This window comes from Pogoniulus pusillus, chromosome 29 (assembly GCF_015220805.1).
Source record: "Pogoniulus pusillus isolate bPogPus1 chromosome 29, bPogPus1.pri, whole genome shotgun sequence".
Lineage (NCBI taxonomy): Eukaryota > Metazoa > Chordata > Aves > Piciformes > Lybiidae > Pogoniulus > Pogoniulus pusillus.
The window spans coordinates 17,144,710-17,172,268 of NC_087292.1; the positions used below are offsets into that span (position 1 = coordinate 17,144,710).

At 61.4% G+C, this 27,559-nt stretch overlaps 1 protein-coding gene across 4 annotated transcripts; it reads right to left on the reverse strand.

Moving 5' to 3' along the window:
- Nucleotides 1-521: 521 nt before the first annotated feature.
- Nucleotides 522-27,549, reverse strand: BCL2L1 (BCL2 like 1). Of its 4 annotated transcripts, none has more exons than XM_064167728.1 (3): nucleotides 27,357-27,549; nucleotides 25,608-26,273; nucleotides 522-2,523 (listed from the first exon to the last, which is right to left on the reverse strand). In XM_064167728.1, the coding sequence occupies exons 2-3, from the start codon at nucleotides 26,160-26,162 to the stop codon at nucleotides 2,386-2,388; spliced, it is 693 nt and encodes a 230-aa protein (XP_064023798.1). In that variant the 5' UTR covers nucleotides 26,163-26,273; nucleotides 27,357-27,549; the 3' UTR covers nucleotides 522-2,385. The 4 variants fall into 4 exon arrangements, with proteins under 4 accessions (XP_064023798.1, XP_064023801.1, XP_064023800.1 ...); XM_064167731.1 differs by lacking the exon at nucleotides 27,357-27,549 and adding an exon at nucleotides 27,052-27,201; XM_064167730.1 differs by lacking the exon at nucleotides 27,357-27,549 and adding an exon at nucleotides 26,899-27,045.
- Between the last annotated feature and the right edge of the window lie 10 nt (nucleotides 27,550-27,559).

Below are 27,559 nucleotides of genomic sequence, written 5' to 3' on the forward strand. Positions count from 1 at the left end.
CCCTTCCCTTCCCTTCCCTTCCCTTCCCTTCCCTTCCCTTCCCTTCCCTTCCCTTCCCTTCCCTTCCCTTCCCTTCCCTTCCCTTCCCTTCCCTTCCCTTCCCTTCCCTTCCCTCCCCTTCCTTTCCCTCCCCTTCCCCTTCCCCTTCCCCTTCCCCTTCCCCTTCCCCTTCCCCTTCCCCTTCCCCTTCCCCTTCCCCTTCCCCTTCCCCTTCCCCTTCCCCTTCCCCTTCCCCTTCCCCTCCCTCTTTTCTTCCCCTCCCTCCTTTCCTTCCCTCCATCCATCCATCCATCCATCCATCCATCCATCCATCCATCCACTTTTTCATCCATCCATCCACCCATCCATTAATCCACCCATCCCTCCAGCCATCCATCCATCCATCCATCCATCCATCCATCCATCCATCCATCCATCCATCCATCCATCCATCCATCCATCCTTCCCTCCCTCTGCTCACCCCTCCCTCCTCTCCCGCTCCGCCCCCCCTCCCGCGGCCGCACAAAGCTGACAGCACCAGCGGCAGCTCCACGGAGAAGTTTATTTGTTGGTTCACCTGCACCTGCACCCCGAAGCGCTCCAGGGGCTACTGCTACACCCCCCCACTCCGAGCAGGACCCCTCGGGAGCAGCCAGTCCGTGCACACTGACCAGGTGGGACCCCTCCCCCACACCCCCCCCATCCTCCCCCACCCCCCAAAAACTTTGGAGCCTCCCCCTCCCCCTTCCTCCCACCTCGGCCTCCCCAGGGTGCACGGCCCCAGACATAAATAGGGACAGACAAGATAACAAAAATAGCGTTCAGAGTATTCACAGAGGGGTTAAAAACCAACGGGTAGGGGCAGCAGAGCGGGCGCGGGGTGGGCACGGCCAGATGGGCACAGGGGGCACGGCCGGGTGAGCCTGCGGGCACAGCTGGCTCTGCCCCGGGTGGGCTCCGCCGGGACCTGCGGCTGCTCAAAGCTCATTGCAGCCCAAAGCCTGCAGCGGTCCTGCCCCGGCGGCAGCGGGAGCGGCGTGGGGAGCAGGGCGGGAGGGATGCCAGGCTGCTCTGCGGGGAGCAGGGCGGGAGAGATGCCAGGCTGCTCTGCGGGGAGCAGGGTGGGAGGGATGCCAGGCTGCTCTGCGGGGAGGAGGCTGGGGGCGATGCCAGGCTGCTCTGTCACCTCTGTCACTGTCACCGCATGCACCCATGTCACAGCCACGCCGCGGGGACAGGGACCTGCCTGTGCTACGGGGACTGGCAGAGCCGTGGGCAGCACGGGAGAGACTCCTGCTGTCCCCAGAGGGGCTTCTTGGGGGCTGGGGTGATGCTTAGCCAGTGCCACCACTGCACCTCCCCTGGGCTGCTGTCCCCATGCTGGGGCTGCTCCTAGGGCTCTGCCACCCTGGTGACGGGCAGCAGTGCTGCCCACTGCCCTCTCAACCCCTTCCCAGCTCTGCTCCTGCCCTGGCTCTCTGCAGAGCTGCCCTGTGCCAGGGCAAAGCATGCCACCTCCCCCCACTTCAGCTGCCTCCCTCCTTTGCCAGCGCGGGGGGGGGGAGGGGCACACAGTGCCCCGCAGCAATCTACATTCAGAGGAAGAGGAGGAGGGGGAAGAGCCCTTCCCATCGGGCACAGCCCTGGGCATGCCCATCCTCATCCCAGCCCTCTCTCAGCCCCCAGCAGCTGCTGTCTGGGGGCTCAGGGTCCGAGGGGGGGACACTGCAAAGGTGCCCTCAGCCTCTGCCTCTTTCCCTCATCACCACCACAGGGATGAGCTCGGGCTGGAGGAAGCAGGGATGGGATGTGGATGCTGCTGGGGAAGCTCCAGCCCACCCAGCAGCCTGCATCTTCCCGGAGTGGGCTGCAGGGGACCTGAGCACGCTGGGGACGGAGTTGGGGGGCGGGGAACACACACCTCGACCCTCGCTCTGGCTTTAGGGGGGGCGGGGGGCAGGGGGATCCTTATATTAGTGCCACAGCTACACACAAGCACGCACTCACTCACACATGCAAAAATAAGTCTGTTTATTCTCTTCAAAGTGATCTAGAGGAGACCCTGCAGGGCTTGGGACACCTCCTGACCCACCCCCCACCCCCCCTCCACCTCTCCCCAGTGCCACTGCCCAGCGCTGGGGGCTGAAGTGCTGCATTGGTCTTTCAAACACAAGGGCAGGGGAGATAGAGATGGGCTACGAGCAAAGGAGCTGGAGGAGGCAACCAGGGAGAAGCTCCAGGGAGCAGCAGGGAGGCGATGGGAAGGGACTGCTCTGCCCCCACCCCCTACCTTCCCCCTACCCCCTTCTTCCATCCCCTCCTCCTCGGTGCCGGTGCTCGGGAGCGCAGTGTAGTGGATGTGGCGGTGAAGGTGTCCCGGGGACGGGGAGGGGACACGGCCGAGGCTCACTTGCGGCTCAGCAGAGAGCCCAGCAGGAGGACCCCTGCCACCGTGGCGCCGGTCAGGAGCCACTTGTTGAAGGTCTCCTGCCCCTTCCGCACCTCGGCAGCAGCATCGTTCCCGTAGAGGTCCACAAAGCGCTCCTGTGGGAAGAGAGGAGAGGGTGGGAAAGGCTGCAAGGGTCCTGCCACAGGCTGCACCTCAAATCCTAGGGCTAGGTTTGGGCCCCTCGCTTCAGGGAAGGACCTTGAGGGGCTGGAGCAGGTCCAGAGGAGGGCAAGAAAGCTGCGGAAGGGTCTGGAGAACTTGTGAGGAGCAGCTGAGGGAGCTAGAGGTGTTCAGCCTGGAGAAGAGGAGGCTCTCTACAGCTCCACGAAAGGAGGCTGGAGCCAGCTGAGGGCTGGGCTCTTCTCCCAGGGAACAAGAGCAAATGGCCTCAATTTGTCCTAAGGGAGGTTCAGGTTGGCCATGAGGAACAATTTCTTCCCCTTGAGGGCTGTCCAGGCCTGCCCAGGGCTGTGATGCAGTCCCCACCCCTGGAGGGGTTTCAAAGCTGTGGTGCTGAGGCCATGGCTTGGTGGTGCCCTGGCAGGGCTAGGCTGAAGGTTGGACTCCATGACCTGAAAGGTCTCTCCTAGGCAGAAGGGTTCCCTGAGTGGAGGCCCCAGTGGGAGCTGGTGACAGTTGCCTTGTGCCTCCTGCCCTGAATGAGGCTCAGAGGGCGCTGGGGGAAGCACAGGACCAGTCATGAGGGCAGGAGATGCCAGGGAGGATCTGCGAGGAGGAGCCCAGGCGGGCAGGAGCTGCACCACGTGCAGCAGGCTCTAAAATTAGCAGAGCAGTGTGACAGGAATCACTGCAGCAGGCAAAGGCTGAGCTCCATCTGGGGCTGGGGGAGCAGCAGCCCACGCCAGGCACCCCCAGAGTGCAGCTTCCACCTCCCTTCTTCTCCTCGCTGCCCACATGCCAGCAGGACCAAGCACTGCCACGTCCTGGCCCTTGGCAGCTCAGCCTGCGGCAGGACCTGCAGGCAGCTCCTCCGAGGTGCATCCCTGCCCTCTGCCGGGGCACAAGGGCTGGCCAGGAATGTGGTCGCTCCTGCCTGGCTCGTCCCAGCCGGACCCCTCCAGCCCTGCAGACGTGTGACAGGGCTGGGGACACAGCCACGGCCTGGAGCGTGGGAGCTGGGAGGGCAGGGAAGACTCCCAGAGCTGAACTGCTTCCAAACCCAGGCTCTCTGACAGCAAATGCCTCTCCTGTGCCCTTGCAGCACCCACAGGGGACGATGCCACCCCTCCTGGGCACCTCAGAGCACGGCGGGGGACAGCTGCCGGGGTGTGCCCAGGCTCTGCGCCGCGGGGAGCATCCCAGCCGGCAGCTGCCAGGCTTATCAGGGCTGAGCAGGGGCAGCAGGGCTGGAGGGGGCTGGAGCCGTGGGCTCTGGGAGGGCAGCAGCTCATGTGCTGGCACCCCCCAGCCCCTCTTCCCAGCAAAGCTCCCCCCAGTTCCTGGTAAGTGAGGGCAGTTCCAGCTAGCGCTGCTCTGGGAAAGCAGAGATAAGCCTGCCTGAGGCCATGCTTGTGTCACTCCCTGGGGACACAGGCAGTGCCATCCCTGCCTGCAAGCTGCCCACAGCCTGCCAGGAGCTGTGCCCACTGCTGTAGGAGCTGGGAAGGCTCAGTGCCCAGATCGTGGCTGGAATCCACAGGCTCTGCCTTTCCACTGCCCACGGGCAGGTGGTGCCAGTCCCTTGGCTCCCCCAGAACAGCCCCGGTTTGCAGGGCACCTCCTCACCTTGGCACACACAGCCAAGCTCACACAGAGCTTCCCCCAGCAAGATGGGCAGAGTGGCACCCCAGGAGCTGGGCTGTGCCCCTCTCCCTGGCCACAGGCTTCTTTCCTGCGTGGGATCAGGATCCCAGCAGGGAGGGGTGGGAAGGGACCTCTGAGGATCACCCAGTCCAAGTGACCCCCCCCCCCAGCAGGGCACCCCCAGCAGCCTGCCCAGCAGCACAGTGCTCGGGGGGGCTTGGAAGCTCTGCAGAGGAGAACTCCACAACCTCTCTGGGCAGCCTGCTCCAGGGCTCTGCACCCTCAAAACCCAACCAGTTTCTCTTCCTGTTCGGAGGGCACCTCCTGGGTGCCAGTTTGTGCCCATTGCCCTCATCCTGTCCCTGGGCACCACTGACAACAGCCTGGCCCCATCCTCTTGCCCCCCCCCCCCCCCACTTTTCAGCTATTGATCAGCATTGAGCAGACCCCACCCCCAAGATCAGATCCCTGATCCCCCCTGCCCCAGGCCAGCTGTGCACCTCAGCAGCCACCTCTGCCCCCCCCCAGGACTTCTCTGGCTTCCACCAAACTGTCTCCAGCACCCCCTGACTCCCCCAGCTTCCTCTTACCCCTCCCTTGACTGTGAGGTGGCATCAGCAGCCCCAGGCATTGGGTCAGCAGTGACTCTGCCAACTCACCCCGAGGCACATCACTGCTGCCACCTCACTCAGAGCCCTCTTCAGGCATGTGCCAACCATCCCCATGACTCCTGCCACTTAGACACCCTTCCCACGGGGCCTGCCAGCTGGCACAGGCTCCATGGAGCCCTGAGTGGCATCCTGGTCCCGCAGGGATGGGCAGGATGGTGGCTCACACACAGGTGACACCCAGAGCTGCTGCCAGCCTCTCTGCCAGGCCATTTGCCCAGGGTGACAGCCATGGAACCAGCCAGGGAGATGCTGCAGGAGAGGGACAGGAGCAGAGCCCAAAGCCAAGGGGGGAACACTGTTAATGATGGCTCAGGAAATCCCTCTGCTGAAGGGGGATGACAGCAGTGGAGGGGGCACAGAGCATGGCAAGAGGCAGCAAAGAGGGTGCAGGGGAACCAGGGGAGAATCCCAGACTGGTTTGGGTGGGAAGGGACCTCTAAAGCTCATCCAGCCCAACCCCTGCAGTCCCCAGGAGCATCCCCACACCAGAGCAGGTTGCTCACAGCCACAACCAAGCAGAGCTGCAGTGGTGCCAGGGCTGGGGCAGCTCCCACCTCTCTGGGCAGCCTGGGCCAGGCTCTGCCCAGCCTCAGGGGCAAACATTACTCCCTTCCCTCCATGCTGAATCTCTTTCTTTGAGTCCAAACCATCCCCTCCTTGTCCTGTCCTTGCTCAAAAGTCTCTGCCCAGCTTTCTGCTGGACCCCTGTGAGCACTGCAAGGCCACCAGAAGGTCTCCCTGGAGCTTTCTCTTCTCCAGGCTGCCCAAGCCCAACCCTCCCAGCCTGGCCTCACAGCAGAGCCCTGCCAGCCCTCGGTCCAGTTTTGTGACCCCCTCTGGCCCTGCCCCAACAGAAGGTGGCACAGCTTTGTCTGCAAGCACTCAACCACCTCTACACCACTCTCTGTGCCAGCTCCTTCCCTTGGGCACACGTCCCAGCAGCACCTGCGGGGGTGGGAGGAAGGAGGCTGCACCCCAGATGAAGCCACTTTGGGCAGAAATTGCCCCACCAAGAGCTCTGCACAGCTGCCCAGGGCAGGGCACAGCCTGACTGTGCCCAGGAAGGCTGCAGAGGTGGAAGGGGCCAGCGCCAGGGCGGGGAGCTGCTCTGTGCCACCTCGCTGCTCTGTGCCAGCCAGCTGGGGCCAGGCTCTTCCAAGAAGGCTGCTCTGCAGCTGCTGCTTCTCAGAAAAGGAAGCGTTTGCTGGCCCAGATAAATGGTGCCCGAGGCCGCCCTGCTATCGCCTGCCACAGCAGCCAGGGCTCTGCTGGGCAGGGAGGGCACACAGCCTCTGCCCTCCCCTCGGCCAGAGGGGCAGCAGCCAAGGGAGAGCTCCTCTGGAGCTGCCACAGCTCAGCCCCTGCACGACTGCCAGCCCAGATGTGTGCCCTGGCATTGGCAACCCCAGCTGCATCCCCTGGGAATGAGGAGCCCAGATGTGTGCCCTGGGATTGGCATTCCCAGATGTTGTCCCTGGAATTGGCAATCTCGGATGTATCCCCTGGGAATGGTCACCCCAGATGTGTCCCTTTGGGAATGAGGAATCCAGATATGTCCTTTGGGAATGGTCACTCCAGCTGTGTCCCCTGGGAACGCTCATCCCGGATGCATCCCCTGGGAGTGGCAATCCCAGATGTGTCTCCTGGGGCATGATCACCCCAGATGTATCCCCCTGGGAGATGTGACCCCAGATGTGTCCCCCCCTGGGAACGAGCACTCCAGATGTGTCCCCTGGGACTGGCAATCCCAGAGGTGTGCCTTAGGAATGGTGATGCCAGAGGAGGGGAGTGGGAAGGCAGCAGAAGCATCCTCCCTGCGGGGCTGAAGGGCAGGGACCTGCTTGGCTCCCACACTCGGGGCTGTGTGTGTGTGTTGGGGGGGGGGGGGTTGGCTGCTCTGCACCTGAAGCCCAGCACTGCCCAGCACCCATCCTGCCCTCTCTGGCCCTGCAGTTTGAGGCTCTGAGGCTTGCCCAGACTCGTCCAGATAATTCTGGCCTCCCCCAGTCACCTTTATCTGGGAGGAAATGTTTGGAATTCCTGAGGCGATCACAGGACTGTGGCAGCAGCAGCACAGTCCTGCCTCAGCGCCCTCTGCACAGGCCTCCTGCACCCCGGAGAGCACACAGGACACAGGGCAGGGCAGGGCAGGACAGGACAGGCTGTTCCCCCGGCCAGCGGCCGTCACATCCCCTTCCCCAGCCCAGCTGACAGCCACACACATCCGAGAGGAAGATGCTGCGGGGCAGGCCATGAGGAAGCAGCGAGGCTGTGCTGATGACAAAGGCAGTCCCCAAGGCTTGGCTTCTCCTCCCCCCTCTCCAAGTGCTGGGAAAGGAGCTGATGGCTTCTTGCTGCAGCCTAAACCAGAGCTTGCTGGGCTGGGGACTTGCCTGCAGCTTGCTTGTGCTGCCTGCATCTTACCTGTGCTGCCTGCAGCTTGCCTGTGCTGCCTGCAGCTTGCCTGTGCTACCTGAAGCTTGCCTGTGCTGCCTGCAGCTTGCCTGTGCTACCTGAAGCTTGCCTGTGCTGCCTGCAGCTTGCCTGTGCTACCTGAAGCTTGCCTGTGCTGCCTGCAACTTGCCTGTGCTGCCTGCAGCTTGCCTGTGCTACCTGAAGCTTGCCTGTGCTGCCTGCAACTTGCCTGTGCTGCCTGCAGCTTGCCTGTGCTGCCTGCAGCTTGCCTGTGCTACCTGAAGCTTGCTTGTGCTGCCTGCAGCTTGCCTGTGCTGCCTGCAGCTTGCCTGTGCTGCCTGCAGCAGCCAGGACTGGAGATCCTGTCCCTAGATCCTGGTGTCTGCAGGATCATAGAATGTAAGGGGCTGGAGGGGACCTCAAAAGATCACAGGATCTATGACCACAGAATCATCTGGTCCAGCCCCCAGCCAGAGCAGCATCACCCAGAGCAGATGACACTGGAGAGCATCCAGGCAGCTGCTGGCTATCCCCAGAGAGGGAAGACTACACAACCTCCCTGGAGAGGAGAAGGACCAGGCATGAGGTCTGGCAACAGGAAGGGGAAGCTCCAGTTTGGGTCTGTTGCTGGTTTCATTCAGCAGTGCAGCCCAGCAGGAGGTGGGGGGGGGATGCAGGCAGCAGATCCCATTCAAGAGGAGCAGAGCAGGTTCCTCTTTCAAGCCAAGCCCCAGGCGTTGGGCACAGAGGACTGAGAGCAGGCAGCCACCGGGGCAGGTGAAGGAAGCAGATGTGGGCCAGGGATCCCCAGCTGGTCTCCTGCGAGCGGAAAGGAGAGGAGGGGATGGCTGCTGGGGGGGGGAGGGCAGAGTTTGGGTGCTCAAAGCTCCCCTCAGGCTGCAAGGGGAGTCACAGAGTCAGAGAAACAGGCAGGCTGGCAGAGCCCCTCAGGGGCACCAAGTCCAACCTAGAACCCTACTCAACGAGAGTCACCTCAAACCACAGCCCCTAAGCACCACAGCCAAACCACCCTCAAACACAGCCGGGGTGGGTGACTCCACCACCTCCCTGGGCAGCTCACTCCAGTGCCAAGGGTTGGAGGTCACTGAGACACGGGCACGGAGCTCTGAAAATCAGCAGAGAAGAGCCAGGTCCTGCCAGGACTCTTTGTGGTGGCACTTGGTGGGATTTGGGACACAAAGGCTCTGACTCCAGCAGGAGCAAACGAAGCTTCCCCACAGCCCAGCACATCTTTAAGACCCCCAAAAACCAGTTCAGAGAATCACAGAATTAACCAGGTTGGAAAAGATCTCTAAGAGCATCGAGTCCAACCTATCACCTAACACCTGCTCATTAACCAACCCCTGCCACTAAGTGCCTCAGGCAGCCTCCTCTTCAACACCTCCAGGGATGAGGACTCCACCACCTCCCTGGGCAGCCCATTCCAATGCCAATCACTCTCTCTGACAACAACTTCCTCCTAACATCCAGCCTGAACCTGCCCTGGCACAACTTGAGGCTGTGTCCCCTTCTTCTGTCCCTGGCTGCCTGGCAGCAGAGCCCAACCCCACCTGGCTACAGCCTCCCTGCAGGCAGCTGCAGGCAGCAATGAGCTCTGCCCTGAGCCTCCTCTGCTGCAGGCTGCACACCCCCAGCTCCCTCAGCCTCTCCTCACAGGGCTGTGCTCTCTCCCCAGCCTTGCTGCCCTTCTCCAAACACCTTCCAGCACCTCAACATCTCTCTTGAATGGAGGGGCCCAGAACTGGACACGGCAGCCAAGGTGTGGCCTGGGCAGTGCCATCTGTGCATTAATCTGTTTGGTTTTCTGCCCAGCTGCCAGTTGTCCAATTCGATGCACACACAAAACACTTTTCCCACCCTAAGATCTTCACTTGTTTCATCAGGGAGGAGTTGGTTCTCTGAGGACAAGCCAGCACCGTCCCCAGACAGCGAGGAGAGGCTGAGGGCTTTGCCTGGCAGCAGGAACCACAGCATCTGCACCCCCAGCCTGGGCACCCTTGGCACGGGGCAGTGTTTCACTTGCAAACAAGGCTCTGGTTTTGTCACACCTTTCAACACAGCTACAGCTGTGTTAGTGCTGAGGGGTCCCACACCAAGGCAGGCCCAGGAGCAGGCATCTGGCTGCCCAAACCTTGCTTAATGAGATGCTGGGAACAGTTTTGTGCCGAGCACAAGATGAGGGCAGAAAAAAGAAAGGCAGCAGCAGCAGCAGCTCAGTGCAGCCCACAACAAAGCCCTGAGCTGACAACCTGCTCCCTGAGCCCCTCCGGGCTGCCAGCTCACCACAGGGGACTGGCATATGTGAACCTGGGGGTGAAGCACTGGGGAGGAGCTGGGGGGGGAGGGGGGAGGGGAGGCAGCTCAGATGTTGCAGAGAAGCAAAGAAAACATCCAAATTCCCAGCGGCTGCCAAGGGGGATCCTGCAAACACAGCCCCCTGGGGTCCCCTGCAGGCTGGGCAAGTGGAAGAGACCTGCTGGAGCTTCTCCCTCTGCCCTCATCCTCTCCCAGCCCTCTGTGGCACTCAGCACCCCCAGCCTTGTCTGAAGGTCAGGCCCTAAAGGAGGGCAGCAGGGGGCACTGAGGGGGCAGTGCCAGTCACACAGCACTGCTCACAGGGTAGGGGCTCAGGGACAAGGAGCCCCTGACTGGGGAGCCAAGGAAAGCTGCTGCCCAAGGCAGAGGTCTCAGAGCTTCTCCAGATGCCCAGCTTCACCCCCCCGGTCCCCTCGGCACCCTCAGAGTGGGGTGGGGAAGTGGTTGTGGGAACACAGGGAGGGGAAAGGGGCTCTGGGGACAGCACAGCGGCAGGTGCAGAAGCTCCAGAGACCCAGCTCCAACTGTCATGCAAATGGTGACCTCCAGGGAAGCAGCTGCTGATCTCCATGACAATGGCAGGGAATGTGCCACCAGCTCCACAGCCTCCCCCGGGCTGGCAGCAGGTGCTGGGGTGCTGCGGCAAGCACTGGGGGGCTGCCCTCGCCCGAGCTCCGGGGCTCTGCCTTCGGAGAAACCCAACGGAGGGAGCCACAAACTCCAAAGGCTTCACTCAGTGAGCACATCCCCTCCTCCTCCTCCTCCTCCTCCTCCTCCTCCCGGCCACACAAGACACAGAGTCAGTGAGCTGTGGGCTGGTGGGACCCAGCCGTGGGGTGGTGGGAACCTGTGGGGAGGCTGATCCTGGGACCTCATCCCCAAATCCCCCCAAACCCGTGGAGGCTTCAGCCCAGCTCGGGCCAGGGCCAGCTCCTTTCCAAGCAGGAACAACCTCTGGCCAGCACCCTCCAGCCCTAGTCCTGGCCTCGGCAGCCACCTGTCAAGCTGCTTTCACGCCCAGCTCCGGGGAGCCTGCACCGACCCCGCACCACCAGCACGACTCCAGCATCTCCCACACTGACGAAGGGGGCTCCGGTGCCAGCTGCAACCCTGCCCGGGGAGGCTGCGGCACGGCAGGGGAGGCAGCGCTGGGAGCTGCTCCTTCTCCCTCCTCTCCCTTCCTCTCCCTCTCCCTCTCCGTGTGCCAGAGACCTGCTGGAACACTGCTGCGGGCCGGAGCTGGAGGCGCCGGCAGTGACTAATGCACTTGCAGGCAGCTTTCATCAGGAGCCCCTGCCCGAGCCGAGCGCTGCCGGCGGCGGCACAAAGCGCAGCGCAGGAGGCAGCGGCGGGGCCGGGGCCGCTGCGGGGCTTAGCCCCTGCTGGGCATGGGATTGCTCTGCCCGGGGGCATCAGGCGGAGCGGCGCAAGGGGAAGGAGCGGGGCTGGCCGGGCCGCCCCTGCCCGGCGCACAGATGGTGTCTGAGCCGCGCAGCCTGGCGGCCTTTGTGCGAGGGGCTCGCCCGGGGGGCCGGGGGCAGGCTCCTGCTGCCACCCTCCCATTGTCTGCTGCCCACCCTGGCGGCTGCAGAGACTCGGGTTGGAAGAGAGCTCAGAGATCAGCTGGTCCCAAGCCCCCTGCCATGGGCAGGGACACCTCCCACTAAACCAGGCTGCTCATCCAGGGAGGGGGCATCCACAGCCTCCCCGGGCAGCCTGTGCCAGCGTCTCCCTCACCCTCACCCGAGACAATTTGTCCCTCATCTCCAGTCTCAGCCCCCCCTCTCCCAGCTCTAAGCCTTTGTCCCTCGTCCTGTGACCACAGGCTGTGGCCAGAAGCCCCTTCCCAGCCTTCTTGCAGGCCCTGGGAGGCTGCACGAAGCCACATTTCCACATTCCACAGTCACTGCTGCCTGCCCCAGATGTCACAGCTCCTGTGCAACCCTGCCCTTGTGCAACCGTGAGCAAAGCTGCACCCCGGGGACGTGTCCTGCCCACGTGTGCCCAGCTGCAGACACCTCCCCTCCTACTGCCCTTGGCCAGCTTGCAGATGGCACCAGACTGGGTGGCAGTGTTGATCTGATGGAGGGCAGGGAGGAGCTGCAGAGGGATCTGGCCAGGCTGGATCCGTGGGCTGAGGTTCAAGCAGGCCAAGGACTGGCTCCTGCACCTGGGGCACAACCACCCCAGGGATGCTGCAGGCTGGGGGCAGAGCAGCTGGAAACTGCCCAGTGCAAAAGGACATTGGGAAGGGGTTGGTGAACAGCAGCTGAAGGTGAGCCAGGCTGTGCCCAGGGGGCCAAGAAGGGCACCAGAAGCCTGACCTGGATCAGCACTGGTGTGGGCAGCAGGAGCAGGGCAGGGATTGTGTCCCTGTGCTGAGGCCACAGCTGGAATGCTGGGGTCAGCTTTGGGCTTCTCTCAGCAAGAAGGACATTGAGGGGCTGGAGAGGGTCCAGAGAAGGGCAGCAAAGCTGGGGAAGGCTCTGGAGCTCAAGGCTCATGGGCATGAGGAACAGTTTCTTCCCTTTGAGGGCTGCCCAGGCCTGGCCCAGGCTGCCCAGGGCGGTGGTGCAGTCCCCACTCTCGGCTTGGCAGTGCCCTGGGGCAGTGCTGGGGCAAGGCTTGGACTCAGCACCCTCAAAAGATCTTTTCCAATCACTCTGTGGTCTTCAGATGAGCCAGGGGCTGAGCCTTATGATGCCAGCAGCTCTCCCTGCCCCACAGCTGCACCATGAGCCGTGCCTCAAGCCCTCCCTGCAGGCAGCAGCACCACTGGCAGAGCCCAGGGGGGCCAGGAGGGCTGCAGGGACAGTCCCCAGCTGAGGGAGAAAGGACATCCAGGTCTCCCATCTGAAGCCATCCATCCTCCAGCATGCCAGAGGAGCAGCAGGCAAACCTCCCCACTTCCCAGCTCAGCTCCAGCCCAAGCTCAGGAGGCTGCTGGGGCTCTGCCATGCCACTTGAATGAAAAAAACCCCAAAGGGGAAAGGGTGGAGGAGCAGGAAGAGGAGGAAGATGTCCTCATTCTGTTTTCACTTCCTGTTAGCCCAGATGAAATCTCCAATGATTCAGGCCACCAAGTCCCCTTCAGCAAACCCCTTGCTGACCTGAGGGCAGGAAGCAGCCAGCAGCTGATGCAGCAGAGGCAAGGGGAGCACAGCACAGAGAGGAGACCTTGTGCTCTGCCCTGGGCTCCTCCAGATGTGTTGGTGCATGAAATGATCCCTGCCTGGTGCACTGGAAGCTTCTAAATGAGGCACTGGAAGCTTCTAAATGAGGTCAGTAGCTCTAATCAAAGCCATTAGCTCCCTGGGAAGCTTTAAGCCCTGCTGAGCCATGGCACGATGGGATGGGAGAGCTTGCAAAGCCTGGGCCAGGGTGGGCATGCAGGGATGGGGACTGCACCACTGCCCTGGGCAGCCCTCAAAGGGAAGGAACTCTTCCTCCTGCCCATGAGCCTTGAGCTCCAGAGCCTTCCCCAGCTTTGCTGCCCTTCTCTGGACCCTCTCCAGCCCCTCAATGTCCTTCTTGCTGAGAGAAGCCCAAAGCTGACCCCAGCATTCCAGCTGTGGCCTCAGCACAGGGGCACAATCCCTGCCCTGCTCCTGCTGCCCACACCAGTGCTGATCCAGGCCAGGCTTCTGGTGCCCTTCTTGGCCCCCTGGGCACAGCCTGGCTCACCTTCAGCTGCTCATCTTCCCCACACATAAATCATCTCTCACTCAGGGCCACACAGCCCAGGCCCTGAGCCAGTCACCAGGATGTGGAACTTAGAGATCAGGAAACAAATCTTGACTGAAAGAGTGCTCAGGGAGGTGGTGCAGTGCCCATCCCTGGAGGGGTGCAGGAAGCATGGAGACATGGCACCCTGGCACATGCTTTAGTGGCCTGGGGCAATGTCACCTCCTGCCAGCTCTGCTCCCTGCCTGCTCCCAGCCTTCCCCAGCCTCAGCAGTGGCAAACCCAGAGGGATGTGCCAGTGGGACTGGCACTGCTTGGAGTGCTCCTGAATTGCTGCAGGCAGGCAGCTGCTGCCCCACCTGAGCTGCAGCCACACCAGCTCCATGCCAGCCCAGGCCTCTGCCCTGAGCCTCCCAAAGAGCCTTTCAGCCTAGCACCATGGAATGGTTTGGCTGGAAGAGATCTTTGAGAGCACCAAGCCCAAGCCTTAACCTGCCACTGCCAGGGCACCACCAAGCCATGGCCTCAGCTCCAGGGCTCTGAAACCCCTCCAGGGGTGGGGACTGAACCACTGCCCTGGGCCAGCCCTTGGCAACCTTCAAGGGGAAGAAATTGCTCCTCATGTCCAACTTAAACCTCCCTTGGAGCAACCTGAGGCCATTTCCTCTTGTCTCTCTCAGGTGCACTTGACAGACAGGTTCCTGCCCAGCAGCCCCTTGCCCATCTCCTGCCCAAAGCTCTTCCTGTTGCCAGGTTGTCACCTTTTGCAGTCTCTGAGCTCAGCAAACACCTGGCTGGCAGTGGTGCAGGCAGGAGGTTCTGCCTGCTCTTTGTTCTTGGCCAGGTGGAGCACAGGGCAGAAGACAGCTGCCTCAGCTTCCCTCTGAGCTCAGGAGCAGGGCTGCGAGCTGGGGAGCTCTGGGTCCCTCTCAGAATCACAACTGAGGTTGGGAAAGGCCTCTCAGATCATCACATCCAACCTTCCAGCCAGCACCTCCATGAACACTACACCTGAAGTGCCACACCTTCAGGGATGAGGACTCCACCACCAACCTGGGCAGCCTGTGCCAATCCCTGACCGCTCTGGCAGGACAGAAATTCCTCCTAACATCCAACCTGAACCTCCCCTGGTGCAGCTTGAGGGCATTTTCTCTTGCCCTGTCATTAATTCCTTGGAAGAAGCCTATACCAGCCTCATGCCAACCTCCAACCTCAGGCTGAGCCCAGCCTCTTGCCTCCACACCAAGCCCAGGTGGAGCCCAGCCCTGCTCCCGATGGATGCTTCCTCATCTCCAGGGATCCACTCCCCCAGCAGGATGCTGCTGCCAGAAGCCAGCTACTAATTGAATCTGTTTAACTCAGAAGCTGCTCCTGCAGCCAGAGCTGGAGCAGGAGGGAGGCTAAACTCAAGCAGCCCTCCCCAGGAGAAGCCCACAGCCCCCTGCCCCTTCCCTCCTGGCACACACAGCCCAGGCCCCTGCCTTTGCTGAGTGGATGCAGGGCGAGCGCTGGTGGTGGGGAGGAACCAGCCCCAAGCCTTCTGAGGGTGCTGCAGGGGCAGAGAAAGCCAAGAGGATGCTGAGCTCCATCTCCAAGGGCATCACCAGCACAGATGAAGTCATTGTCCCACTCTGCCCAGTGCTGCCCAGGGCACTCCTGGAGCACTGCCTGCAGTTTGGGGCCCTGCTGGGCAAAAACGATGTGGACAGGCTGGGAGTGACCAGAGAAGGGCCAGGAGAGGGAGCAGAGGGCTGGGAGCCTTCTGCCATGCGAGGAAAGGCTGAGCTGGGGGTGCTCAGCCTGGGAGAGAAGGCCTAGGGGAGACCTTAGCATCATGCACCAGGGCCTGGAGGCTACCAAGAAGATGCTCTGCTGGGAGGTGTCCCTGCCTGTGGAGTCCATGATTCCAGGGTCACAGACCTGCAATTCCATGATTCCAGGGCTGCAGAACTATGATTCCATGATCACAGCTCTATGATTCCATGATTCTAGGATCACAGATCTACAGTCCCATGATTCCAGGATCACAGCTCTAAGATTCCAAGATCACAGCTCTACGATTCCAGGATCACAGCTCTATGGTTCCATGACTCCAGGATCACAGCTCTATGATTCCATGATCAGCTCTACAATTCCATGATCACAGCTCTATGGTTCCATGATTCCAGGATCACAGCTCTATGGTTCCATGACTCCAGGATCACAGCTCTATGATTCCATGATCACCTCTACAATTTCATGATCACAGCTCTATGATTCCATGATTCTAGGATCACAGCTCTACAGTTCCATGACTCCAGGATCACAGCTCTATGATTCCATGATCAGCTCTACAATTCCATGATCACAGCTCTATGATTCCATGATTCTAGGATCACAGCTCTACAGCCCCTCCACGACCACACAATGCCAGGTGCCAGAGGCACCTCCAGGCTCATCCACTCCAAGCCTCCCATGCCCACGTCCCTGCTGCCAGCAGCAGGCTGGGGGCAAAGCAAAGGGGCTGCAGCCCAGCACTGGCACACAGCCCCCACGGCCTCCTCTCTGCTGAAGGCTTCCCAGTCCCTCCTTCCCTCTTCCCTCCCTCTCCCTCTCTACCCTGCAGGCAGGCAGCACTGCACTGAGTTTCCCATTAAAGAGCATCCTGAGAGACAGCAGCGCTGAGCTGCTCCACGTGAGCACGTGTCCAGGAGCAGAGAGGGGCAGCTGGAGCTCTGCTGCTGCAGGCAAGTCCTCCCCAGCACTGCTCAGCCCTTCCCTGATGCTGGGGGTTGCTTGGCTTTTCTTCTCTTTCTGCCTTTTTGCTACCTACATTAAACATGAGGAGAAAAATCAGCTAAAAAGAATAAAAAAAACCCAACACAAACCAACCTAAAAATGGTTTCAAAGGGAAAGAAATGCACCCAGAGAGTGGTGCTGCAGCACAAGTAGGTCACAGCTCCCCAGCTTGCCAGTGGTGGTGGTGGTGGTGGTGCTGGTGGTGGCTCAGCCCCCTCCAGCCCCACGGGCAGCCCCCTGAAACCCACACCTGCTGCTGGTGAGGCAGCTGCAGCCATCTGCTAACGGCTGCCAGCAGCCTCTGCCCCCTGCTCTGCGTGGCCCTTCTGCTCCCCTGCCAAAGAGGAAGCCCTCCCCAGGCACCCCAGCCCGGGGGGGGCCAGCACAGCTCCCTGGGGAGAGCACATCCCAGAGCTGCCTGCACTGCAAAGGATCTTTAAGGCCATCGAGTTCCATCAGGCCTGACCCCCAGGCTGACACAGGGAGGGCTGGGGTGAGGGTGTCTGGGGGCACAGAGCTGGAGAAGCACAGGATGGGTTTGGTTGGAGGAGACCTTTGAGCCTGAGCCTTACCCCAGCACTGCCCCTGGGCACCACCGAGCCATGGCCTCAGCACCACAGCTCCAGGGCTCCAAACCCCTGCAGGAACAGGGACTGCACCACTGCCCTGGGCAGCCTGAGCCAGGCCTGGACAGACCTAAAGGAGCAGAAACTGTTCCTCAAGCCCAACCTAAACCTCCCTCGGAGCAGCTTGAGGCCATTTCCTCTTGTCCTGCTGCTTGTTCCCTGGGAGCAGAGCCAAACCCCCACCTGGCTCCAGCCTCCTCTCAGGGGCTGCAGACAGCAGTGAGGTCTCCCTCAGCCTCCTCTTCTGCAGGCTGCACACCCCCAGCTCCCTCAGCTGCTCCTCCCCTGCAGGCTGCCCATCCCCAGCTCCCTCAGCTGCTGCTCCCCAGCCCTGCTCTCCAGACCCTTCCCCAGCTCCGCTGCCCTTCTCTGGACCTGCTCCAGCCCTTCAATGCCCTGAGTTAAGCCCTTGGCATCCCAAGGACGATTGAGAGCAGGACTTCAGAGAGCTCTCCCACCAAGCACCCTCCAGCACAGGTTCCCAGGCGCGGAGTGGGAGGAGGAATTGGGTTTCCCCTCGTCCAAGGCCAGGGCAGGAACTAAGGAGTGCCCTGGCACGGAGGGGCACCGCTTGCCTTTGATGCCTCCACCGCCTGCGTTAATCTTTAGTCACCCTGAACAATAGCGTTTAAAGGTGACATCCCTGGCAGCGGCGAGGAGGAGGAGTGTGGCTGCCTTCCTGCCACCCAGGGCAGGGCCACCGAGCACAGCTTCCTTCGGAGCCTGCCACTGTCCCCTGCTATCAAGGTCACCAGAGGGAAGAGAGCTGCTGCCCCCAGCCCCTTTCTGGCCCCACAGCAGAAGTCACCATTACAGCATTCCCCAATCCCAGTATGGGGATGGTTGGAAGGGACCTCTGGGGATCAGCCAGACCATGCCCCTGCTCCATCAGGGCACCCCCAGCAGCCTGCCCAGCAGCACACTGCCCAGCTGGGCTTGGAAGCTCTGCACACAAGGAGACTCCACAGCCTCTCTGGGCAGTCTGCTCAGGGCTCTGCACCCTCACACCAAACAAGTTTCTCCTCATGGAGCCTCCTGGCTTCCAGTTTGTGCCCACTGCCCCTTGGCCTGTCCCTGGGCACCACTGTCAAGAGCCTGGCCCCAGCCTCTTGCCCCCCACAGCTCCTTCAGCTCTTGCTGAGCATTGCTCAGCTCCCCTCTGGGGCTGCTCCTCTGCAGGCTCTCAGCCTTTGCTGCTCACAGAGCTGCTCCAGGCCCCTCAGCAGCTCTGCAGCCTCTACCAGACCCTCCCCAGTAGTTCTCTGCCTCTCTTGAGCTGGGGAGCCCAGAATTGGTCCTAGTACTCCAACTGTCACCTCCCTAGGGCAGAGCAGAGGCAGAGGAGAACCTCCTTTGTCCTGCTGCCCACACTCTTCCTCAAGCACCCCAGAACACCCTTGGCCTTCTTGGCCACAAGGGCACCTTGCTGGCCCATGGGGAACTTGCCCTCCAGGTCCTTCTCCTTGGAGCTGCTTTCCCAACCTGTTCTGGTGCAGGGAGGATTTCTCCTCGAAGAGGGGGGCAGGACCCTACACTTGTCCTGCTTGCTCCATTCATCCTTCACCTCCAGGTTCAGCAGCTCTGCAACCCTGCCACAAGCTTTCTCCTTCCCTTCCCCCAGCTCCTGCTGGGAATTCTCTGGCACTACAGCTGCTGGGGAAAGAGCTGCTGAGAAATGCTCCTCGCAACGTCACGGTGGGACTCGGCTCACAGCTGTCAGCAGCTCGGTGAAAATCAAAGGAGAGAAGCTTAAAGCAGGGGCCTGGGAACGTGGTGTCACCATTCAGCCTGTCCCCAGAGTGGGACACAGGCACAGGGCTGCTGCCAGGGGTGAATCCTGGACACAAAGCACACAGCAGCTCCGTGGAGAACAGGCACAGCAGCCTGGGCACTACAGCAAGCTGCAGCTTCCAGGGGTGGGGGGGGGAAAGCAGCACAGGGCCCCAGCATCTTGCCCCCCACAGCTCCTTCAGCTCTTGCTGAGCATTGCTCAGCTCCCCTCTGGGGCTGCTCTTCTGCAGGCTCTCAGCCTTTGCTCCTCACAGAGCTGCTCCAGGCCCCTCAGCAGCTCTGCAGCCTCTACCAGACCCTCCCCAGTAGTTCTCTGCCTCTCTTGAGCTGGGGAGCCCAGAACTGGTTCCAGTACTCCAAATGTCACCTCCCTAGGGCAGAGCAGAAGCAGAGAACCTCCTTTACCCTGCTGGCCACTCTTCCTCAAGCACCCCAGGACACCCTTGGCCTTCTTGGCCACAAGGGCACATCACTGGCTCACTCCTTCTGCCCTTCTGTTGCACTGTGACCCCCCCATGGCTGCTGCAATGGGGAGAGGCCACAGGCAGGGACCAGCATCTACTTCAGAGAGGGGCAGAGCCAGCAGCTGTGGGCTCAGAGCAGCAAGAATCACAGAACCAAGGAATGGTTTGGGTGGGAAGGGACCTCTAAAGCTCATCCAGTCCAACCCCTGCAGTCCCCAGGCACAGCTGCAACCAGAGCAGGTTGCTCACAGCCACAGCCAAGCTGAGCTGCAGTGGTGCCAGGGTTGGGGCAGCTCCCAACTCTCTGGGCAGCCTGGGCCAGGCTCTCCCCAGCCTCACTGGCAAACATTTCTCCCTTCTTTCCACTCTGAATCTCCTCTTTGGGTTCAAACCATCCCCCCCTTGTCCTGTCCCAACAGGCCCTGCTCAAAAGTCTGTCCCCAGCATTCCCCTTTAAGCTCTGCAAGGCCACCAGAAGGTCTCTCCTCTTCTCCAGGCTGACCAAGCCCAACTCTCTCAGCCTGGTCTCACAGCAGAGCCCTTCCAGCCCTGCCAGCATTGCTGTGGCCTCCTCTGGCCCCCCTCCAACAGGTCCCTGTCTGTGCAGTGCTGAGGACTGAGTGCTTTGGGTCCTTTCCTCCCCCCATCAGTTTGTTAATTATTTCACAAGTCTTTCTCTAAACAACTCTTTGGATTAAAGACCCTCTGAGTGCTTTAGGAATCCGAGTTCAGCTCCCAGTGGCTCCCCTGGGAGGGAAGGAAACCTTATCCCTTTCTGCTGGAAGACCACAGGGTTAAGTGTGCTGCTCTGAGCCACGGGCAGCTCTCCTCCTCCAGTGCTTGCTCTCATGGCAGGGAGCAGGAACGTTATGGGGCTGCACCTCACACGGAAGCAGCAGGGGAAGACAGGCAGGACCCCAAGGACAAGAAGAACCAAGGGAAAGGGTGACAAGGAATGGCTGGATGGTGCTGGTCTAAGGGCAGGAATGCTGCTGGGGCGGGCAGGAAGCTGCAGTGGAAGTCATTCCAAAGGCATTTCCTGGAGAGCACTGCAGCAAAGCCTCCCAGGTCGCAGGCAGGGCGAGGAGCTGCCAGGGAGCTGAAGGCTGAGCTCAGCTCTGCAGCCACCAGCGAGGACACAGCCACCCGGGATGGCTGCACCAGGCAGGGCAGCCTGAGCCAAGAGCCTGTCAGCAGCTCCCACAGCTGGGGAGGGTGACTCTGTGAAAGGATATGTGAGGGGACCCAGCTGGCAGCAGGAGAGGACTTCTGTCATCCCAGACAGGTGATGGCAATGGGGACAATGGGGACATCATCTCAGCTGCAAGGGATCCACACTGTGAAACAAATACAGAGAGGACAGAGCCAGCCCAGGAGGCTGCACAGGCCACTGAGGGGGATGCATCTCCAGAGAGCAATGGGCAGCCTTAGCTACTCACAGCCTCCTCCTCCAGCCAGTCCCATGCCCTGCTCCAGCAGGGCACCCCCAGCAGCTTGCCCAGCAGCACACTGCCCAGCTGGGCTTGGAAGCTCTGCACACAAGGAGACTCCACAGCCTCTCTGGGCAGCCTGCTCCAGGGCTCTGCACCCTCACACCAAACAGGTTTCTCCTCAGGGAACCTCCTGGCTTCCAGTCTGTGCCCTCTGCCCCTTGGCCTGTCCCTGGGCACCACTGACAAGAGTCTGGCCCCAGCCTCTTGCCCCCCACAGCTCCTTCAGCTCTTGCTGAGCATTGCTCAGCTCCCCTCTGGGGCTGCTCCTCTGCAGGCTCTCAGCCTTTGCTGCTCCCAGAGCTGCTCCAGGACCCTCAGCAGCTTTGCAGCCTCTGCTGGACTCTCTCCAGCACTTTCCTGCCTCTCTTGAGCTGGAGAGCCCAAAACTGGAGAGCTATGTCCCCACTGGGGCAGAGCAGAGGGAGTCAGCAAGCAGTGGCTGCCATCTCAAAGGGGATCATCAGCAGCAGCAAAGCCAAATGTGACAACACTCAGAGCTCTGCCAAAGCTGTGCCTCTTCCACTCTGAGCCTCAGGGCACACCAACAGCAGAACTGAGACCCAGACTTAGCTCACATTGCCCAAAGGACTGAGAGTGGGAGGGTGTGAGGACTGTGAGGCACCTGGGATCAGCCAGCTAAGGTGGTGATGGTGGCAGGGCAGGTCCCTGCAGGACACCCCAGTGATGGCAGAAGGCCATCAGCATTTCAGGAGATCTGAGCACTGGGTCTTGAGGCTCTCAACCTGAAACCATTGAGCAGGGCTGGTGGGGGCCGAGCTGGGACTCAATCCCAGCTGTGCTCTGTCATATGACACAGGCTGAGTCATTTCCTATCATTCATGAAAGGGGAAAAGGGGGGGAAAAAAAAAGAAAGAGAGAAAAAAAAAGGAAAGAAATCATTAAAGAGCTGTAAAATGAGGTTGCTAACAGTGCCAGCCTCAAAAGGGCTTCCCCCAAACACAACCACAGGCTTCCAAGTCCACTGCAGAGCAACACCAGCACCGACGGCCCCAGCGCGGAACTGACGTGGGAAGCGAATCCGCCCTCGGCCCGGCCCAGTCTGCTGGGGGCTCAGATGGCACAAACCGCTGGCAAAGCTGCTTTCAGCCCTGGCCCTTCCGTGCTGCTCCTCCAAGCAGCAAGCCTCTGTGTCCACAGATCTCCCCCCGCCGCAGAACACCCTCTGGATGGAGATGGAGCCTCCGAGGACAAGCTGCCGCGCACCGCAGGGGCAGAGGCAGGCAGCAGCCGCTGCTGGCTTCCCTCTCCCCAGCAGATTAAGCACGGTCACTACACCCCTGCCTGCCAGGCTCTCTGCCATCACCCTGTGCTTCCCCCTCCTCCCCACGTTCCCTCTCCCCACACTTCTCCCCCTCTCCACGACTGCCAGGGATCGGTGTTGGAACTTGGCGGCTAACAGAACCCGGTCCTGGCCGAAGCCACTGCCCCAGCCAAGCCTCCTCTCGGGTCCTGCCGGCTCGCCGAGGCAGCAGCTTGCCCCTGCCCGGTCATTAAATGCCCCCCACGGTTCGCTCCACTTGGTTGTCTCGGTGCCTGGCTGCGGAGAGGGAGGCAAAGCAAAGCCGGGCCAGGAAACGTGACCAAATCCACCCATGTCAACGCTCGGCAGAGCCAGAGCTACCATTTCCTCCTTCCTCAGAGAAGGCTTTCTCAAGCACACCGCCTGCAGCCCAGCCGCAGCCTTCCCGAGCCCCTCCGGAGGCAGCCTGCAGCCCGCGGCCAGCCCACGCTCTGCCTTTGTTCGGCTGGCAGGGAAGGGAGCAGCTCCGTGCCCAGCGCCCGCACCGCAGCTCTGCCCCCCTCTCCCAGGGGCTTTCCACGAAGAGAAGGGCTGCAGTTCCCCAGGACACAACTCAACCCTGCTGCTCCCTGCCAAGCAGACCTGCCACGACTTGCATCTTTCCCAGCAGGACCTGCAAGCCTGCACCTCTGGGGAGAGCTTTTGTTCGTGTGGGACAGGCTGGAACAGCTCTAATGCACCCAGTGAGGCTGCCTGAGCAAAGAGGGTGGCAGGGGAGGCACAGCTCTGGCACAGCCAGGGCAGGGTGGTGGCACTTTGCCTCTTGAGGGAGAGCTGGCAGCAGCCCAGCAAGTAAAAAAACAACAATATTGAATGGCTTGGGCTGGAAGGGACCTTTAAATGTCACCCAGCCCAAGCCCCTGCAGTCCCCAGGCACAGCTGCAACCAAGGCAGAGTTGCTCACAGCCACAACCAACCTGAGCTGCAGTGGTGCCAGGGCTGGAGCAGCTCCCACCTCTCTGGGCAGCCTGGGCCAGGCTCTCCCCAGCCTCAGTGGCAAACATTTCTCCCTTCTCTCCAGTCCAAACCCTCCCTCCTTGTCCTGTCCCAACAGGCCCTGCTCAAAGGTCTGTCCCCAGCTTTCTGATGGGTCCCTTTGAGCACTGCAAGGCCACCAGAAGGTCTCCCTAGATCCTCCTCTTCTCCAGGCTGACCAAGCCCAAGTCTCTGAGCCTGGTCTCACAGCAGAGCCCTTCCAGCCCTGCTGTGGTCTCCTCTGGCCCTGCTCCAACAGATCCCTGTCTTGTATTGAGGCCTCCAGACCTGCCCCTAGCTCTGCAGGAGAGGATCTCAGCAGAGCAGAGGAGCAGAATCCCCTCTCCCCACCACACGTCTAGGGATGCAGCTGAGCCATCAAACAAGCCTCAGGCTGGCAGCAGCCACAGCAGACAAACCTTTTTGTTTTGGGTGGCTGGCAGGGTGGATTTCCCAACCCCCCAACTATGGCCTTGGCCATCCTGCCTGCCTCCTTCCCTCTCAGCTGCCAGCACAGCCTGAGCAAGGAAGTTTAAAGCCCTGTTCAAGGTTAGAAGAGGAGAGAGCAAGGCTGTTCCTTGGGTGGAAACCCCAGCGACCGGCGAGCTTCAAAGCCAGAGCTGGTGGGTGGGTCAGATCAAGACAGAGTCCTGACCCTTCCGCAAGCTGTTGAGCAAATATTTGCTCCAAACATTTAATTTAGAGACAGACATTAAAAACAAAACACACCACAACCCCCCCCCCATCTCTAAATAAATTAATAATAATAATAATTGAAGAGCCTGAACCGTGCTGGCTCAGAGGGGGGATGGGGAAAGCTGAGGGAAGCAGAGGGAGGAGGTTATTTCATTCCCCACAAGCAGGGACCAGTGATTTTCCACCAGTGATTTAATCTAAATCCCCCAGAGAGTTCATTTACAACAACAACACCACCACACAAAAATCGGCTTGCATTATCGCCTGGGTCTCCAGGATACAGCCCAATCCGTCACCAACAGCAACAGCCACCCCAGCTCCCCAACCGCCTCCAGCTGAGCGCTCGATTCCCAGCCTGAGCTGTGACTTTAAGAGCCAAAGCCAAAGGCAGAGGGAGGTAGTGGTGGTGGGGGAAAAGGAAGTCAGCCTTTGGCCCAGGGTTGTCTGCAGGATGCCAGACCCGAGGAGGCAAACCAGAGCCTGGTAAAATGACCCAGGAGATCCCAATCGAAACCTTGCTCCTCTGCCCCGGCAGCCCCACCCAGGCAGAGCCCCAGGCCGGCTGCATTCCTGGAATTCCAGCACCCTGTGTGAACCAGCTCCCTCTCTCCGGGTGCACCTTCAACTTTCTAGCTCCCATCTCACTGCGTGCACCTTCTGCAGGGGCTCCTCTGCCTGGCTGCATCTTTCTCAGGGGCTCCTCTCCCCGGGTGCATCTTTCTCAGGGTCTCCTCTCCCTGGGTGCATCTTTCTCTGGGATCTCCTCTCCCTGGGTGCATCCTTCTTTGGGATTTCATCTCCCTGGGTGCACCTTCAGCAGGATCCCCTCTCCCGTGATGCACCTTCTCTGGGATCTCCTCTCCCCGAGTGCACCTCCCTCCTCTAGGGTGCCCTCTCCCTTGGGGGCACCACCTCTGGGTGCTCAGCTTCAGGCAATAGGGATTCTGTGTGACTCAGAAAGGTGCAGAACACAAAGCAGGTCACAAAGGTCCTTGCTTCCTCGTCAAGATGCAGAGGGGCTGCCGATGGACCATGAGATGATTCTTCTTTGGGGACCTCCTCATTAAGTGGACCTAACATCACGTTCCTAGCATCAGGCATGAGGAGATTCTATGCAGCCTGCTCATGAGGAGGAGGAAAGAGGTCCCTGCCCCCTCCTCAAGACGAAGGAGCTGCTGATAGACCCAGGAGATTAGAAAAGGAGCTGAAAGGTCTGAGCTCCCCAACACACCGAGAAGCCAATTCCCCACCGTTCAGATGCTAACGAGTGACAGCTTGAACTCTTCCCATCGGGCACCAGCAAAGGTTAGAGCAGCAGGGAATGAGCTGAGATGCAGAAGCAAGAGAGGAAGAAAAACCAGCTCAGCCATCTGCAGGTCACATCCCTGCTGCCGGCAGCCCCGCGCCGAGCCGGACCCGGCATTTCAGGAATGCTTCCTGCAGAAATGCTTATTCATGGTAAAGCCTCACACTGGGAGCTCACTGGGGCAGCTGGGAGCACTGCTCCCTGCCAAGAAGCAGCTGCAGGTTTAGCAGCTCCCCAGCGCAGGGCTTACACCCCCTCCACCTCAGCACCTGGCTCCCCTCCCCACCAGCAGCCCACCCAAGGCGATCTGCGGTGGGATGCAAGCAGAAGGCAAAGTCCTGTCTCTGGAATGAAGAAGTAGTTCTCGCTCCTACAGCCCAGCTTGGAGAGGAGGAAGCTCCACTCCCTGCTGTTAAATGACACCAGGACCAGGCCTCAGAGCAAGGGCTCCTGCTTGAAGAACCAGCTCGGGTGACAGTAGGCTCTGGGAAAAGAGGTCTTTTACATAACATCCAGGGAGATGGAGGAGGACACAGCTGAGCACAAACGGCGTCATCACGCTGGACTGACCATCTTGGGCAGAGCACGGGGAGTACAGAGAGCGAGGCCACACACCCTTTACCTCCCTGAAGGCTCTGGCACAAACAGCACAGGGAGCTCCAGTTCGACCAGCCCCACAACCTGCCTGGAGCGAGGGAGGACACACAGCAGCCATCATCCCCACCAGGGAGCAACCTGCTCTAGCAGAGAGTACCCCTGCCGGCGCCAGCGGGGCTGAACCTAGACAAGGCTGCTTCCAACCCAACCCCACTCTAGGGATGTAAGGAGGCCAGAGGCAGCAGGGGGAGCAGCTCTTACCCATCCGCCATTCTCCTGGATCCAGGGGTCTAGGTGGTCGGTCAAGTAGGTGGTCATCCAGGACACAATGCGCCCCACCAGTACCCGCATCTCCTTGTCAACGCTCTCCACGCACAGGGCGCCCCCGAAGGAGAAGAAAGCCACGATGCGACCCCAGTTCACTCCATCACGGAAGAGTTCGTTCACCACCTGCTCAAAGCTCTGGTAGGCTGTGCCCAGGGTGATGTGGAGCTGCGAGGTGAGGTCGCTGAAAGCTCGCCGGTACCTCAGCTCGAACTCGTCCCCTGCCTCCCTCAGCGCCTGCCTGACATCGGCCGCTTGGACCAGGTCGTGGACTTCCAGGCTGCTCCGGTGCACGGTGGCTCCGTTCGGTGCGTGGCTGGCGGGAGGGTGCCAGGAGGGGCTCCCGTTGAGGACGCCGTCCAGCCCGGCCCCCTCGGTTGCAATGTCAGTCCTGTTCTCATCTTCCTCCTCCAGCTGGCTCCAGCTGTATCCCTTCTGCGAGAGCTTGTAGGAAACAAAGTCAATCACTAACTCCCGGTTACTGCTGGACATTTTCACACCTGGGCCACCCTCAATGAGTCCATGGTCCAGAGCAGCAGCAGATCAGCACTCAGCAGCTCCAGGCTCTGCTCTTCTTCCTCACGACTGCTGGGAACATCTGACCTTTGCACGGACAAACGGCAGAGGAGAGAGGCCAGGAAACGGTTAACGCTGCAGCTCTCAGGCGCACCCGTGCCATTAACACCGACAGCTCATCGCTAGACTGAGCCCAGCCCGCTGCCTTACGCCCAGACTCGGGACCACCGGATTGAAGCCAGACGGAGAACCGACTGCAACGCCCTCCCCAACCCCCTCGGGATACCAACCCCGAGCCCCAGGGGATCCCCCGCCCCGGGCTCGCATAGAGCCACTCCGGCCCCGGGGTCTCACCGGGTGCAGGCACCGTCTTGCAGACCGGCTGCGAGCCGGGGCGGGCCGGAGGCGGCTCTCGCTCTGTTACTGCGACGGGCCGGGCCAGCCCGGCCGCAGTCCGCCAGTCCCGGAGCGCCGCGGAGGAGGAGGCAGCACCGCCCCCGCCCCGCCCGTTAAAGGGCCCGGCTTCCCCCGCCCCCATCCCCCTCTGCCGGCGTTGCCCAACGGCAGCCTGAGTAAGCGAGCAGGCAGCGTTGCCCAAGGATTACGGTAGCTCCGTGACGGGCCCGGTTCGACGGTAACCGCGACGAAGACCCCACCCCCAACGATTCCCGGGAGTGAACTGGGCCGAGCGCGCCACCCTGCACATCCTCACCGCGGGCAGCACACCCGGGCCTCCCGCAGCCCTTGGACCCCCGCCGGCAGAGGGGAACGGAGAGAATAAAAAGATGAAAACCGGCAAATTCTCGCCAGCGGGGCCAGGCTCGGCCGTGCCCGGGGCTGCCACTGCCTAGCCCTGCGTCCTTACGGGAGCGATGCCGGTCAGGAGCTGCGTTTGCAGGCGGCCGGTGACGGCCCGAGCCGCAGTGGGAAGGCGGGCGGCAGGGGGCGGCTTGCCCCGGGCCACCGAACCGCCCCTGGCGGCCACCGTAGCGGGGCGAGGCGGGGCGGCGGCACGGGGCTCGCACACGAGGGCCGCCGCGGCATCCGCCCCCTTCCTTCCTTCCAGCCAATCACCCACCGGGAGCACGCCGAGGAGGCGGGGCCCGAAAGAGAGGCCTCTCATTGGCTAAACCGCGCGTCGCTCACGGCCTGCCCCACTCCGCCCCTCACCTCAGCGGCCGGTGGAGGGTCCGAGTCGTTCCCACCCCCGCCCCGTGGGCCCGGCTGGCAGCGACGCCGCGGGGAGTGGCCGGGAGCCCGCCGGGCCTCGGCCCGTTCAGCAGTTCCCGGCCTCCTTCCGCATCGCTCGTCAAACGGCAGCCGCGCTGCCGGGCCGTGCCGGGGGGGTGCGGTGGGGTGGGAGGGGGCGGGAG

Excerpts from the sequence above, each read along its gene's own strand:
- BCL2L1 (XM_064167728.1), bottom strand. The coding sequence starts at position 26,162 with ATGTCCAGCAGTAACCGGGAGTTAGTGATTGACTTTGTTTCCTACAAG. Across the intron at positions 2,524-25,607 it reads TCCAGGAGAATGGCGGATGG|GAGCGCTTTGTGGACCTCTA; the intron begins GTAAGAGCTGCT and ends CTCTTCCCACAG.